The 13855-nt window shown below is 42.8% G+C and overlaps 2 protein-coding genes across 3 annotated transcripts in view; both read left to right on the top strand.

Moving 5' to 3' along the window:
* Positions 1-16: 16 nt before the first annotated feature.
* On the top strand, positions 17-12883 carry ZBTB43 (zinc finger and BTB domain containing 43). Of its 2 annotated transcripts, XM_028714645.2 has the most exons (3): positions 17-148; positions 1125-1321; positions 6109-12883. In XM_028714645.2, exon 3 carries the CDS (start codon positions 6121-6123, stop codon positions 7510-7512), a length of 1392 nt encoding a protein of 463 aa, XP_028570478.1. In that variant the 5' UTR covers positions 17-148; positions 1125-1321; positions 6109-6120; the 3' UTR covers positions 7513-12883. The 2 variants fall into 2 exon arrangements, with proteins under 2 accessions (XP_028570478.1, XP_028570479.1); XM_028714646.2 differs by lacking the exon at positions 1125-1321 and having other exon boundaries at positions 27-148.
* Positions 22-13855, top strand: part of ZBTB34 (zinc finger and BTB domain containing 34) — a 38170-nt gene continuing 24336 nt past the window's right edge. Inside the window, exon 1 of the mRNA XM_077922321.1 lies at positions 22-148. The gene's annotated coding sequence lies outside the window, so the exon portion shown is untranslated. The remainder of the gene's footprint in view (positions 149-13855) is intronic.

Here is a 13855-nt window from a genome sequence, read left to right as displayed (position 1 = left end):
ACGCTTCCGGGTCTGGTTTGCTTGCTGCTGGAGGAGAGGATGCGGAGCTGCGAGAGCAGCAAGAGAAGGAGGAGCGCGGATATCTCGTCCACCATGTGAAAGAGGAGCGCCCGACGCCCCACTCCGAGGCTCCTTCCCCCCTGGTCAGGTGAGGGGTTCTCCTGTCCACCAGGCTAGTGTTTATTTATTTTTGTGGGGGTGAGGATTCCTGAGAAGTGTAGGTAACGATGCTGTGGAAATAACACTAATTCTGGGGGGGAGTGGGGGGGGGAAGAGATGTCATGAGCATCTTTTTTTTTTTAATGGAGCCCTCTTGTTCAGAGGTAGTCTACCTCTGAAAAGCAATGTTGCTCGGGTGGGGTGCGAAGCAGTGGTGCAGAGTTTTCTCCTCGATGTCATTTTTATTAGTATTATCATTTCCGTGGTGCGTGCGTGTGTTTAGTCTGGCTAACGAGAAAGGGGTATATCTATTAGCCCCCAGAGTTTAATGGATGCTCCCTGCCCAGAAGCAGTCTGTCTCGAATGCCACAGTTCAGCAGCAGAACATGTGCCTGTGCATGTGGTAGAGCTCAGGTTCAATATTTGTTTTGCCTAGGTAAGGTGGTGGTAAGAACCTCCTGCCTGCCTGAGAACCTTGGACAGCTGCTGCCACATCAGAATAGACAATACTTTAGCTTACACAGAAGACTAAGAATTTGACTTGTATCATGTTACGCATTTAGGAGGTGGGGAAAACCAACAGGGAAGAGTGTTCACCATCATGTCCTCCTTCATTTCCTTCATTTGCAAGAGGTGTGTAATAATTATTTTTAGTGCTCATGCACTTTGAATCAAGAGACTCATCCTTGTGACAGCAAAACTAGCTTCTGAAGAGGAGCTGCTTAAACAGTGTTGCATGCTATCTGATAAATTAACCTTTATCATGTAGCAATGAACTTTTTATCATGTGGTATGCAAGGCTGCTTAAGCAGTTCCTCTGAAGCAATTGGTTTTTGTGTCTAAAAACACAGTGAGTCCTTGTAAAATCTGATTCCTATGCACTTTTGAGGTTTTCTCCTTGAGAACTAATGCCTCTTCTCCCTCCCTCCCTCCCTCTCTTTTCTTTTTGCTTACTCTGGAAGCAGAAGCTGGACTAGATGAACCCCTTATCCAATCCTCTGGGGCTTCTATTTCATATTAAGCTGCTCCCCAGAAAGTGTTGAGTATTAGTAATGCTGTGGCTGCAAACCAACTTTCTTAGAAGTCCCAGCTAAGTTATTCTGAGTAATCATGTATGCATGAGATATCTCAGTTAAAAGGTGGACCTTAATGACCCTCTAAGGTAGGTCAGTATTATCTCCATATTGCAAACAGGGGTTTGACTGAACTTGGGAGAACAGTGAAATATTTATAGCTGTCTGGCTTTTGGTAAGATTTGAACTGGAAAGCTTCAAGTTCACAGCTCAGTCTCTTACTCTGCTGCTTTGTGTCAGCAGCAGATGGGAAGTTGTAGTTGAAAACATCTGGAGGAAACAAGGTTGGCAAAGGCTGCTTTATATTAATTGGGGAGGTGATGAGAACTACATTTCCCTTCCCTGAGGAGGAGGAGAGCAAAGCTCATGTGGATCCATGGTCCCATTTGATGTGTACGTTTGGGATGCAAGTGCTGGGTTTGTTTGGGTTGCTAGTATTTTATCACCTTGCCTTCCTTACTCTTACATACACATCAAGCCTTCCTGGAATGCATCCCTTTTACTTTTCAAGAAATCATACAGTTTCAATTTGTTTGCCCAGATTTCTCAACTAGTCTCTAGCATTTTTATGTGGCCTGCAATTCTTTCAAAAAGTCCAATGAAATGTTTCCAGTAAAACTCCTCTTTTTTGGCTGAAAGTATCATTTTACTAGTTCTTTAAAAAAATCACAGATCTCTCCCATAAGAAAAGCCCTGCCAGATCCCAAAAGGTCAAGCTAATTCACTGTTCTTCAACCCTGGGTCCCCAGATGAGGTTGGACTACAACTCCCATCATCCCCAGCTATTTTAAAAAGGTAAAGGTACCCCTGCCCGTACGGGCCAGTCTTGCCAGACTCTAGGGTTGTGCGCTCATCTCACTCTATAGGCCGGGAGCCAGTGCTGTCCGCAGACACTTCCGGGTCACGTGGCCAGCGTGACATCGCTGCTCTGGCAAGCCAGCGCAGCACTCGGAACACCGTTTACCTTCCCGCTAGAAAGCGGTCCCTATTTATCTACTTGCACCCGAAGGTGCTTTCGAACTGCTAGGTTGGCAGGCGCTGGGACCGAACGACAGGAGCGCACCCCGCCACAGGGATTCGAACCGCCGACCTTTCGATCGGCAAGTCCTAGGTGCTGAGGCTTTAACCCACAGCGCCACCTGCGTCCCCAGATGAGGTTGGACTACAACTCCCATCATCCCCAGCTATTTTAGCCAATGGGAATTGTAGGATGATGGGAGTTGTTGTCCAACGTATGGGGACCCGAAGCTGAAAAGCATTGGCTGTAATCCACCATCTTGCTTCCTGCAGTGGCCAACCAGATACTTCTGGAAGCCCTTAACCAGAGCATAAGATCAACAGCTCTACCCCAGCCTCTGTTCTTTAGAGACATACTGGCTTTGAATACAGAGTTTCTAAATAGTCATCCTGGCTTAGAGGGATTGATAGACCTCTGCTTTCCCATGCTTTCGGCTAATCCCTTTTTAAAGCCATTTAATGTAGTGACCAACAGCATGTCTTGTGACAGTGGGAAGAGTTCTGCTGTTAGTTGTCTTTTAATTTTACCAAAGCAAAACTCTAGAATTTGAGTTATTTATCTTGTTTTACTGTGCTGCCTTTTCTCTTGGCACTTTTATTTAATTTATTTATTTTTATTTATTTTTGCTTTAGAAAAGCCATAAGCACTTTCTCATGATCTAGCAAGTTGCTGTTGCTATGGCAACAGGTGTTTTCTCAACAGAGCCAAGTTCCTTTCTACCTCAGAGATGCTCTTAATGCATTCGGAGCTGCTTAGAGTTTGTCTGCCTGTGACATTAGAGTAGTCATTACTTGCTCTACCTCTGTTCCTTAAATCCCCTGTTTCTCATACATGTCTGCAATCTGAGACCTAGGTGTAGCATCACCATAAACGATGCCTTCTGTTGTGTGGCTGATGCTTATAGCAGTGAGTAATTTTAAAAATAGACCACATGGAAAAGAAATAGAGGAATGAAGCCTGATTACTTCTGATTACTAGTGGTTTTACTATTTATACCTGGGTTACCTGTTCGTGCTGTCTTCGAATTATGTTGGATAATGTTAGGAAAGTTTTTAATGTTTGAAGTTTTATTCTGTTTAATACTCTGTTGGGAGCTGCCCAGAGTGGCTGGGGAAACCTAGCCAGATGGGTTGACTATAAATAATAATTAATAATAATTATGTAATTATTATTATTATTATTATTATTATTATTATTATTATTAAGCACCAACAATGTTATAAAATAAATAAAAAAGAAGAGTTTTGTAGTTTCTCTTTTTTATTTATACTATATCTGTATACTATTGTATTTATTAAGGGATTGTTAGTTTAACTTCATAATTAAGTTCCATTTTGTGATATAAGCCAATGTGATATTGACAGATAAAGCAGGGACAGGGAGCTGAAGCCAAACCCAGCTTCCAAAGGCTTCTCAGAACCTAAGCCCTGTTTCCTTTTATATAATTTATTGCTTCAGTGGGACAAATCTATTTCAGAACTCATTGGCTTGGATTCTTTTTTCCTTGCAAGTTTTTGTATTTCTTTCTGATTTAACACTTGGCAGATTTCTCTTGAGCTTGATAGACCTCAATTTAAAACTTATGCACCCAAAATCAAAAGGGTGCTAAACTGATATACCGTTGTTGTTGTTGTTTTCCTTTTTTTAGTACTTACTCCTAAGATGTGAACTTTAGGTGTCATGACAAGTAATTGTCTTGCAGCTTCATGCTGCCAGCACCTGCCTTTTCTGTTTAGAAAATCCTGCAGGGAGTGCTGGCTGGCTGGAACCCTGAACAGGAACACTCATGGGAAGGGGCGGAAGATACTCTTAAACATTTTGTTGCAATGCCCATTTGTTACTTAACACTGATTTACAAAAACTACTAGCCTTATAAAACATGAACAGCATATTTATATTCTCATAAAAACAGAGCTGGAAGGGATCTCAGAGGTCATGCAGTGCAACCCTCCTTCTCATGTGGAAAATCCCATTACACATCACTAATTAAAAAAAAGGCTACCATGCAGTCCGTTAGAAGATGGAGGCAGATCCCAGGCAGTCTGTTAGATTGCCAAGTAGCTTATAAAGTCAGGACATTTTTACTAACATTTAGTCAAAGTCCGCTTCCTTGTCATTTGAACCTGTTGAGTCCCTATCCTCTGGAGCAACAGCAAACAAACCTGCTCTGTCAACTGTGTCTGGAGACACTTGCAGTGACATATCAGGTGTCAAATGGGAGAAGCTGCTCCAACTGCTCTTTGCTTCAGACAGCTACAGGGCTAGGGGACAAAGGTGCCCCTCACTCCTTGTCTTGCTAACAAGAACAAATAAGATAAGCTGTTTATAGTGTCATTCTTGGAAATGTGACAATAATTGACCAGTCAGTTGACTAGCAGGCTTTACCCTAATCCAACAATAGTGAGCGGGGTGCCTCTCCATTTTTTCTGGGCTATAGCACCCAACAGTGACAGGCAGCAAGGCCTATTGAAAGGAAAGATGGGCGCAGTAGTCTGTAACATTTGAAAGGCAATACACTGGGTACCCCGTACTACTCTTGTCCTGTGTGCCACTCTGACAGCACAGGGCCACTGCAGGGCTTAGATCTTAGATTCTCAGAATCAGAGAAGATATTTACTTGTTCTAAGATGTTAAACCAACCTTTAATCCTTATCTTAATTAGCCTCAGCTACTTGTATTCTGTGCAGATCCCATGCATTATACTGACTTTCTTAAAGTAAAGATTGGAGAGTTTAATATGGACGGAAACAAGAATTGATATCTGCTTTTTCTGCTATATATACTTAGAATGTTTCTAGTACCAGATTGTACAGCACCTGTAATTTGAGAGAGATGCAGATCAGGGCTGAGAAAACCCCAGCTCCCAAGTTCCCCTTGGAGTGCCAATAAAATGTGATGTAGACATTTAGAAATAGTGGATTTTCTCCCCATGCCCTAACTCCAAGCTGTCACCCAAGATCAGCCTTTCAAAGCCCAGTGCCCTCAAGATATTTTGGACTACAACTTCTATCACCTCTGACCTTTGCCTATGCCTAGCTATTGGAGATTGTAGTTCAAAACATCTGGAGGGGCAGTAGGTTGGCAAAGTCTGCCCTAGACCTTTCTGAGCATTTGTGTTACTATTGCTACCACTAAAGCTTCCATTGAAGTTTATAGTCCTTTCATGGGTGCATGCTTGTGAGAATCTTTGGTGCGTATTTATGCATTTATTTGGGTTTCTAGCCTGCCCCATCCCAAAGTGCTCAGAACTCATAATATTTAAGTGGATCTGCCCTCTCCTAATGCTTGACCGCTAAAAGACAGTTGGAATGAAAATATTTTATGTGTACAAAAGCTTGCAGTACAGTGGTACCTCTGGTTATGAACTTAATTCATTCCGGAGGTCTGTTCCTAAGTTGAAACCATTCTTATCCTGAGGCGCACTTTCGCTAATGGCGCCTCCCACTGCGCAACTTCCGCTCACATCCTGGGGCAAAGTTTGCAACCGGGAGCAACTACTACTTCCGGGTTAGCAGAGCTTGTAACCAAAAGCGTGCGTAACCAGAAGCGTTCGTAACCAGAGGTACCACTGTACTGAAAAGTGGAGATGGAGAAAGTCTGCTTCAAGTTTGCAAATAGCCATTCATCTGTGGCAGGTCGCAATTGGATCCAAATTTTGAAAACTCATAGAGGAATTTGGTTCTTTCAGGTTTTCAGAATGGCATAAATGGACATGAAAGGCTTGTAAAAGAGTGTGTGTGTACGTGTGTGTGTGCACGCATGCATGCACACATTTACTAATACATTTGGGGGGATTTATTTATTTGCAAAGTTGGGTCCACTTTCATAGTCTTGAAAACCAATGTTCATCTTTTGCAGCACACTGGTGAAATGGAGCCTGGAACAAATTCTTTCAGAGTGGAGTTCCCTGACTTCTGCAGCACCGTTTTGCAGAAGCTGAACCAGCAACGCCAGCAAGGGCAGCTCTGTGATGTTTCTATTGTTGTTCAGGGACATTTGTTCCGAGCCCACAAAGCTGTCTTGGCAGCCAGCTCCCCTTACTTCTGCGACCAAGTGCTCTTGAAAAACAGTCGACGGATTGTTCTGCCTGACGTCATGAACCCCAGAGTGTTTGAGAACATCCTTCTGTCAACTTACACTGGCCGCTTGGTGATGCCCGCGCCAGAGATTGTCAGCTACCTCACAGCGGCAAGTTTTCTTCAGATGTGGCACGTGGTAGACAAATGCACTGAGGTGCTGGAAGGAAACCCTTCCGTTCTTTGTCAAAAGTTGAATCGTGCCAGTGACCACCAGTCCCCCAGCAGCAGTAACTACAATGGCCTGGTGGAGAGCTTTGAGATAGGGTCTGTGGGGCAGGCAGACTTCCACAAAGTGCAGGATGGTGAAAATGAAGAGGAAAGCTCGAAAGATGAACTGTTGTCTCAACTCACAGAACATGAGTATCTCCCCAGCAATTCTTCAACGGAACATGACCGTCTGAGCACAGGGATGACAAGCCAGGATGGAGAGGAAGGAGCAAGCGACAGTGCTGAGTATCAGTACGCCAGGCCCCTTTACAGCAAACCGAGCATCATGTCTCACAAGCGGTGGATCCATGTGAAGACAGAGAGGTTTGTGCAGGACTGCGAAGGGGTGGAGGTGCATGGCCCTTACGATGAGCAGCAGGTGTCTGAATCCATGAATGCCATTCAGGTGAGCCACTCTGTCCCGACGTCTGGCCCCGAAGACCTTCGTGTCAATGAAAAAAAGATGGGGACAGAGTTTGGTGAGCAAGCCAATGAAAGCAATTACGATGAGCAAGTGGACTTCTACGGCTCTTCCATGGAAGAGTTTTCTGGGGAAAGGGCCGATGGGACACTCAGCCTTCAGAGACAGGACGCTGGGATTGCTGCAGGTTATGGAGATAGCATGGACATTCCCTCGGGGATCAAGGAAGAAAATGCCCTGTCTGGGTTCTCCACAGCTGACAAACTTTACCCCTGCCAGTGTGGCAAAAGCTTTACCCACAAAAGCCAGAGGGACCGCCACATGGGCATGCACCTCGGCCTGCGGCCTTACGGTTGTGGCGTGTGTGGTAAGAAGTTCAAAATGAAGCACCACCTTGTTGGCCACATGAAAATTCACACTGGCATCAAGCCTTATGAGTGCAACATTTGTGGGAAAAGGTTCATGTGGAGGGACAGTTTTCATCGGCATGTAACATCTTGTACAAAGTCATACCAAGCCTGTAAGGTGGAACAGAACACTACTGAGATGAATTGAAAACAGGTGCCAGGCAGTGGGGTGGGGAGAGTGTATGGGAAGGGAAAAGGCAGAGAGAACCAGATTACATAACTGCATCATAGAGTAACACAGAATGTATATGTTGCACAGAGTGTGCCATGTACTACGCTGCTGAGATTCTGGATGGTTGTTTTTTTTAAAAAAAAAAAAAATCCTATAGCACAAGTGGGATCACCTGTGGAGGCAAGCAGGGAATTCTGCCCAGGCTACAAGTAAGGAGGCAAGTTTGAGTGGCGGTACTTTAGTGTAATTATAATTATTGCTATTTATTATTCTTTGTGTTTTGGTAGCACTTGAGGAGAGGGGTTCCCTCTCATCTCATTAGTGTTCTCTGCTCTCAGTGAGTCTGCATATAGATAGCTGCACATCCTGAGCGCCTTGGTTGGATGACTGTAGTCCCATGTTCAGAAGTCCTTGTGATTTTGTTCAGCCAAATAGATATATGAGCAGTTACCTTTTTTGAACCAAAGGGGCAATTATAGATACTTTAACACAAGTTGCTAGACAACTTTCAGGGGCCGACAGCTTTAACAAGCGGCTGCTTTTTTTAATCAGTCAAGCTTTGAGTTCCATTGACTGGCTCTGTTTATCTTGGCAGAGTGATTCTGCTTCATGCTTATTTTTTAATTCTTTTGTAAAGCAGTTGGCTATTTTGTGATGGACACTTTATATAGAGACATATTAAACTATAACCTCATCTCTCTCCAACTCCTCAACCCCTCTCCCTGTTGTGCCTCATACAGCTAGCCAGTCTGCACTTTTGGCTGCCACAATAGTGAGTATCATGTTTGCTCCCCAGTTGGAGATTAAAATGCTCTTTTTCTAGCACTTGAGATTCCAGGCAGACACCTGTCCAGTTTTCATTTTTTTCTGTTTTGGGGTATTTGCTTTGGGAAGTGTTGGTTAGGTACCAGGACTTCAGAGAACAAAATCTAATGTACTGAATTCTGTGTCACTGTTTGCAATGAACACTTTTGGTACTGATCTCCTCACTTAACTCAGGTGGGGAGCCATGAGGGACTGAGGCTGCGGAAACAGCTCTAAATGAACTTACTCTGCATCACTCTCTAAGGAAGCTGCTTGATGATTAAGAATCAAAGAATGGCTACTGCTGGGTGCTCCCCAACCTGGAAGCAGCTTGTGGATTTCTGAACATGATTCTTATCCTCTGTGAAGGAAGAATTTTTAAACACTGGATACCTTTTTTTGTAACCACGAGTAGTTTTAAATTTTTAAAACTAGAACTGCTGTTATATTCCTTCCTTCTCACTCCTTTCGTCAACCCCAACTACAGGGTGAATGCACAAGATGGAAGAAACTTAGAACGGTCAAAGCATTTGTGCTGCTGTTTGATAGTAATCGGGGTGCAGAAATCCCCCATATTTGCTGTGGACAGAGGTTGTCATATATGTTGATTGGTAAATGAGGTGTTTCCTTAACAGAATACTCTGCCGGTGCCAAGGAGGCTTGCTAGTGCCAAGGCATGTCATTCCGCCCCTGCCCCCCCCCCCAAACTTCAGCCTGAATAGAAAAAGAGGTGGGGAGATGGGTGGACCTTGTGCATATTCACCAAGGAAAGCAAACATTTCTGGGGTTATTACCCTCTTCCCTTAACTACAGAGTTTAAACAAACTTTTCATGTGATAAGCTGGGCCTGGAATATGAGTGTCTGGCACAAATATGGGTTTGGTTGTTTGGTAAGGTTGTAGTGCTGTAACTTCTCCTTTGGTGGAACTATTTAATGGCTTTTACTTACAAAAAACATGTTAAAAGCTTTTCTAAATCAACACAAGATCAATTTTTGATATATCTTTCCCCCCCCTCAGTCATCAGCAATCCATATATGATATTTTTGTTGCTGGCACATGCAACAATAAATAATCTGCTGTTTTCTCTGCTTAGATGAGCTCAGCAGCACACCAGGGTGGAAATGACTGTCACCAACTTGAACCCTACCAAACAAGTTAACCCAACAGGGATCTTCTTGCTAACACTGTAACCTGCTAAATGTATAGAAGCACTTTGTATTTAAAAACAAAACAAAAACCATTTATAAATGTTTTTTTTAGAACTTCCAAGATAGATATATATATTCCCTCTGGTTTGTTTTCTTATTCATGTTGTCCGTTCAATTTTTTCCTTGTCTTCAATCTTGAAATTTTATATTGATAAGAAGCTTTTTGTTTATATGAGCACAGGGTCTGGGGTTTGTGTAAGAAGAACTGATCCTAAGGGTCTGCTTTTAGTTTTGTCTTCTTTAAAAAAAAAATCCTTATTGCCTTAGAATCTCCAGGAAGCCATTTTATTTGCAAACTTCTACAACAGGTGTGGGGAAACTTGGACTGCCCAGTTGCTGCTGAACTACAGCTCTCATCATCCATGACCATTGGCCATGGTTGCTGGCTGATTGGAGTTATAGCTCAAATGTTCCCTGCTCCTGTTCTTTGGGCTCTGTTACGGAAAAGAGAACCTGTATTTCTTACGGCTCCCCACAGCATTTCTCAGCTTTCCTTGCGCTGTGACCTCACTCAAACGTTTGTGCTGCCAATCTAGCCATAGCAAATGGAAGGAAGGCTCAACCTGCCCCATTCTGACTGCCAACATTTTCTACCTGCCCTGCTATTGTGCTCTTAACTGCATCTTGATGTGACACATTTAAGCTGACAAAGCTTTTCCTGCAATGGAGAACTGGGAGTGGGGAAACCTCACCTGTTTAAATGTTGCATGTTAAGCAGCTACAAGAGTCACTGGAGCAGAGGCCTGACAACCCTACTCCAAACCAGAGTTCCTTCAGGCCTACCACAAAAGCCCTTTTGCTTAATCCACTGGAGAGTTCTTCTTGTACAGGCGCCATAGATGGGAAGCTGTGCAAGAATGGTTCTGCTTTTGCTTCATAAGGGCTTGTGCATTTAGACTTCTTGGCTGGATTATCTCCCTCTATTAGCTTGATGCCTTCTCTGGACAGGACATACAGAGGTCAATTGAGTTTAAGTTTTTGAATAACTTATGACTTCAGAGCTTTGAAATGTAGGTAAGATGGTAAGGGGTTTCCTACTGGAGTGTAAGATATACAAGAACCTTTCACGGTCCCAGTTCTCATGTCATGGTAACTCAATGGCACCTGCTTCGCTTCTCCCCTTGGCTTAGTGGTATGTAAACCTGTCTTGATTTGCTCCAACCAAGACTGTGATTGGTAAACCAACAACAAACCTTAGTTTCACTTTGTGGTTTGTTTTGGAGCAAAACAAATCACGTTCTGCTGTTCAGTCATAATGTTAAGCCCAGAGATTGTGGTTTCTTGCTCTTGACTTGTGCTAATGGAGGAGGAGTAAATCAGCAGCTATAGGTTAATTATGGTTCACCATGATGTGTGAATAATGTTCAGTGTTAAATACATTGGGGGGGGGGGTATTATCTCCAGGAACTTGGACTGCAATCCTGGGCCAGTTCAGAAAATGGACGTGATGGTGTTAAGTTCCTGATGGCGGCAGTTCCAAACTGACTGGCTTACACATAGTTGGGTTGTGTGGGAAATTCCAGCACAAGTAGCTACTGGGAAAGGTTAGGCCCAAAGCTTGGAATTTGTACCCCTCCCCCTCTGTTCATGGGCCCATAATTTTGTGCATAAGAGAGATGAAAGAGCAATATAAATTACCACCATGCTATGCTAAGTTCCCTTTATTAATAAGGGAAGTGCTAACTAATGATGCCTTGCCAACAAATCTGTAAAAATTTTATGCTACTACCATCCTTGTCATATTTGGGGTACTTTATGTGACTTACATTCAAAAATGAAACACGACTTTGAAACTGTATAGAATGCTTTGGTATCAGGGACATGCTTCACTTTTAGAGCAGCCTTCCTCAACCTGGTGCTCTCAAGATGTATTGGACTACAACTCTAGTCAGCACCAGACAACATGGAAGCGCACCAGGGTAAGGATGGGAAATGGGGAGAAAAAGCCCTTGGATACATTTGAAGTAAAGCCCCATCTGCACCATAGATTTAAAACAACATCATACCACTTTAAACAGTTGGCTTCCTCCAAAGAATTCTGGGAACTGTAGTTGATTGCAGGTGCTGAGAGTTATTAGAAGACCCCTTATTCCCTTCATAAAATTCCTGGAATTCTATGGGAAGAGGTATTGATTGTTAACCTAGAATTCTTTAGGGGAAGCCAGGACTGTTTAAAGTGGTATGATACTGGTTTTGCTTTATAGTGCAGATGGGAGCGGAGTCCTGAAAAGGGCAACTAGGATAGTATATCACTTTATTTCATTATAGCTTTTGGTGGTCCAGAAGCGCACAGTGCAAGTAGATAAGTAGGTACCGCTCCGGCAGGAAGGTAAACGGGGTTTCCGTGCGTTGCTCTGGTTTCACCAGAAGCGGCTTAGTCATGCTGGCCACATGACCTGGAAAAACTGTCTGTGGACAAACATCGGCTCCGCTGCAACCCCAGAGTCCTCTGCGACTGAACTTAGCTGTCAGGGGTCTCTTTACCTTTACTATATTCATGCTGATTTGTGAAGCTAAAACTGCTGGGTTTGGGAACTCTGTTTTTCCTGATCCTTAAAGGATTTTAAGAGGTATTAACCACAGACCCTGAGTGCTTAACGGGTGATTTGTCAACACTTTGCTAACACAGCATGCTTCACAAGTTGAAAAGAGTGTAGATTTACTGTAAAGACTGCTTCTGGCATTCCCCACCCCTTCAAAGTGGCAAATCTTATGTGTTGAATGTTTTAGGGCAGATGCTATTTCTAAATATAAGAGTCTATTTTAAAAAATATTTGTTTTTATCTGGTAGTGGAATGTTAATACATTCTGTAAGCATACACATTTTAATTCAAATATTTCTATTTAATTTGGATAGTTAAAATCATTTTAGGACTAGCAGCTGGAGCCCTGAAGGCAAAGAGCTGAAAAATGAATTGCATATTAGCACTTCTTTTTAAAGCAGGGTCATTGTCATACTTCTTTGCTTGAAAGCTGCTTCCTGCATCAGCCACTGCTGCTTTTCTTCAACTTTCCCTTCTGGGCTCCACTATATTTCTTAAATAAATGTAACTGTTCATATGCGAGTGAGGTGAACCTTTCTTGTTCCTCTAAAAAAATTCCCCCTCAAAAGCATTGTCACTTGTAATATTACAGTTCATATCCTGTTGATCTTCTGTGAGTTGTTACACCTATATTGCAAAGGATGGATAATTTGATATCTCTTTTAATATTGCTGTCCTAATAATGTACAGCATGGTTTTATGTGACATTACTGTTTCATTGTTTTCTTCTTATAGAAGAGTCTGTTGGTCTTTTGTATAACATGTTTTAATAAATGTTATCTGTCTTTTCCCCCCTGGATTTTTACATTTATTTATCAAAATATCATTGCACTTGATAATGCACATTATAGGTCTTGAAAACTTTATTGTGGCTTAATGGACTTGCTGCAGGATGAAAGTCTGTGAAAGCTTATGCTAGGCTTGTAAATACGCCAACAAATGTTACTATCCTGCCACCACCTCACTCCAGAAAAATACCAACCCTGATTTCCATGCTGGATGGAACTGAAGAACTGCATTGCAGAATTAGGAGAAGTGCGAATTTGAAAGGTGACCTGCATTTTTGATTGCTTTTTCAAAAAATGCAAGTTATGTAGGTCTGTCTTTAAGGGCAGACAGAATTGAATTTCACCCTGATTGCTGCTGTTAGATTACTAAAAAAAAAAGGTTGACCAGTTGGACTGGCAGAGGAAGAATGGATCACTTGGCCCCCTCTCCATCAAACTCCATTGTATTTCCATGCCAATCATGGAAGAGGGGACTTTCCTTCCTCGGGCTAACACAGGAACCAAATGGGCTGGCAGAGGAGGAATGGGCCAATGCACCCTTCATCCACCAGCCTGAATACTCGCCTACATGGAATTCCTCGTCACCTATGGCTATCAAGTGAGTTCTTAAGTAAAAAACCTGACCCAAAGTGGAAAGAAAGTTACAACTTGTAAGATGCTTTGTGCGTTTGTTATAACAAGCTAACATGACTACCACTCTGGAACACCTCTGATTAGGAAGGACCTTAAAATGGAAATTGAAGCCCGGGCTTGTGCTAAATTTTGTATCAGAATGGGTGCTTTGTTGTATTTTTGTGTTACGTACAGAGCCTGGTGAGAAAAGCAGGAAAAGAGAAGCAATAGATGAGCTTTTGTCTGCTTACGCACCATGCATTTAAAGCACAAACCTATATAAAAATAAACACCTGGGAAGTGTAGTTTGAGGCTGCTGAAAATTGTAGATCTTTGAGGGATAAACTACAGTTTCCAGGATT

The sequence above is a fragment of the Podarcis muralis genome, chromosome Z (assembly GCF_964188315.1).
Source record: "Podarcis muralis chromosome Z, rPodMur119.hap1.1, whole genome shotgun sequence".
Lineage (NCBI taxonomy): Eukaryota > Metazoa > Chordata > Lepidosauria > Squamata > Lacertidae > Podarcis > Podarcis muralis.
The sequence above is the reverse complement of the archived record's forward strand: the minus strand, read 5'-3'. Positions and strand labels throughout refer to the sequence as shown.

Coding starts and splice junctions, on each gene's coding strand:
- ZBTB43 (XM_028714645.2), top strand. CDS start 6,121: ATGGAGCCTGGAACAAATTCTTTCAGAGTGGAGTTCCCTGACTTCTGC.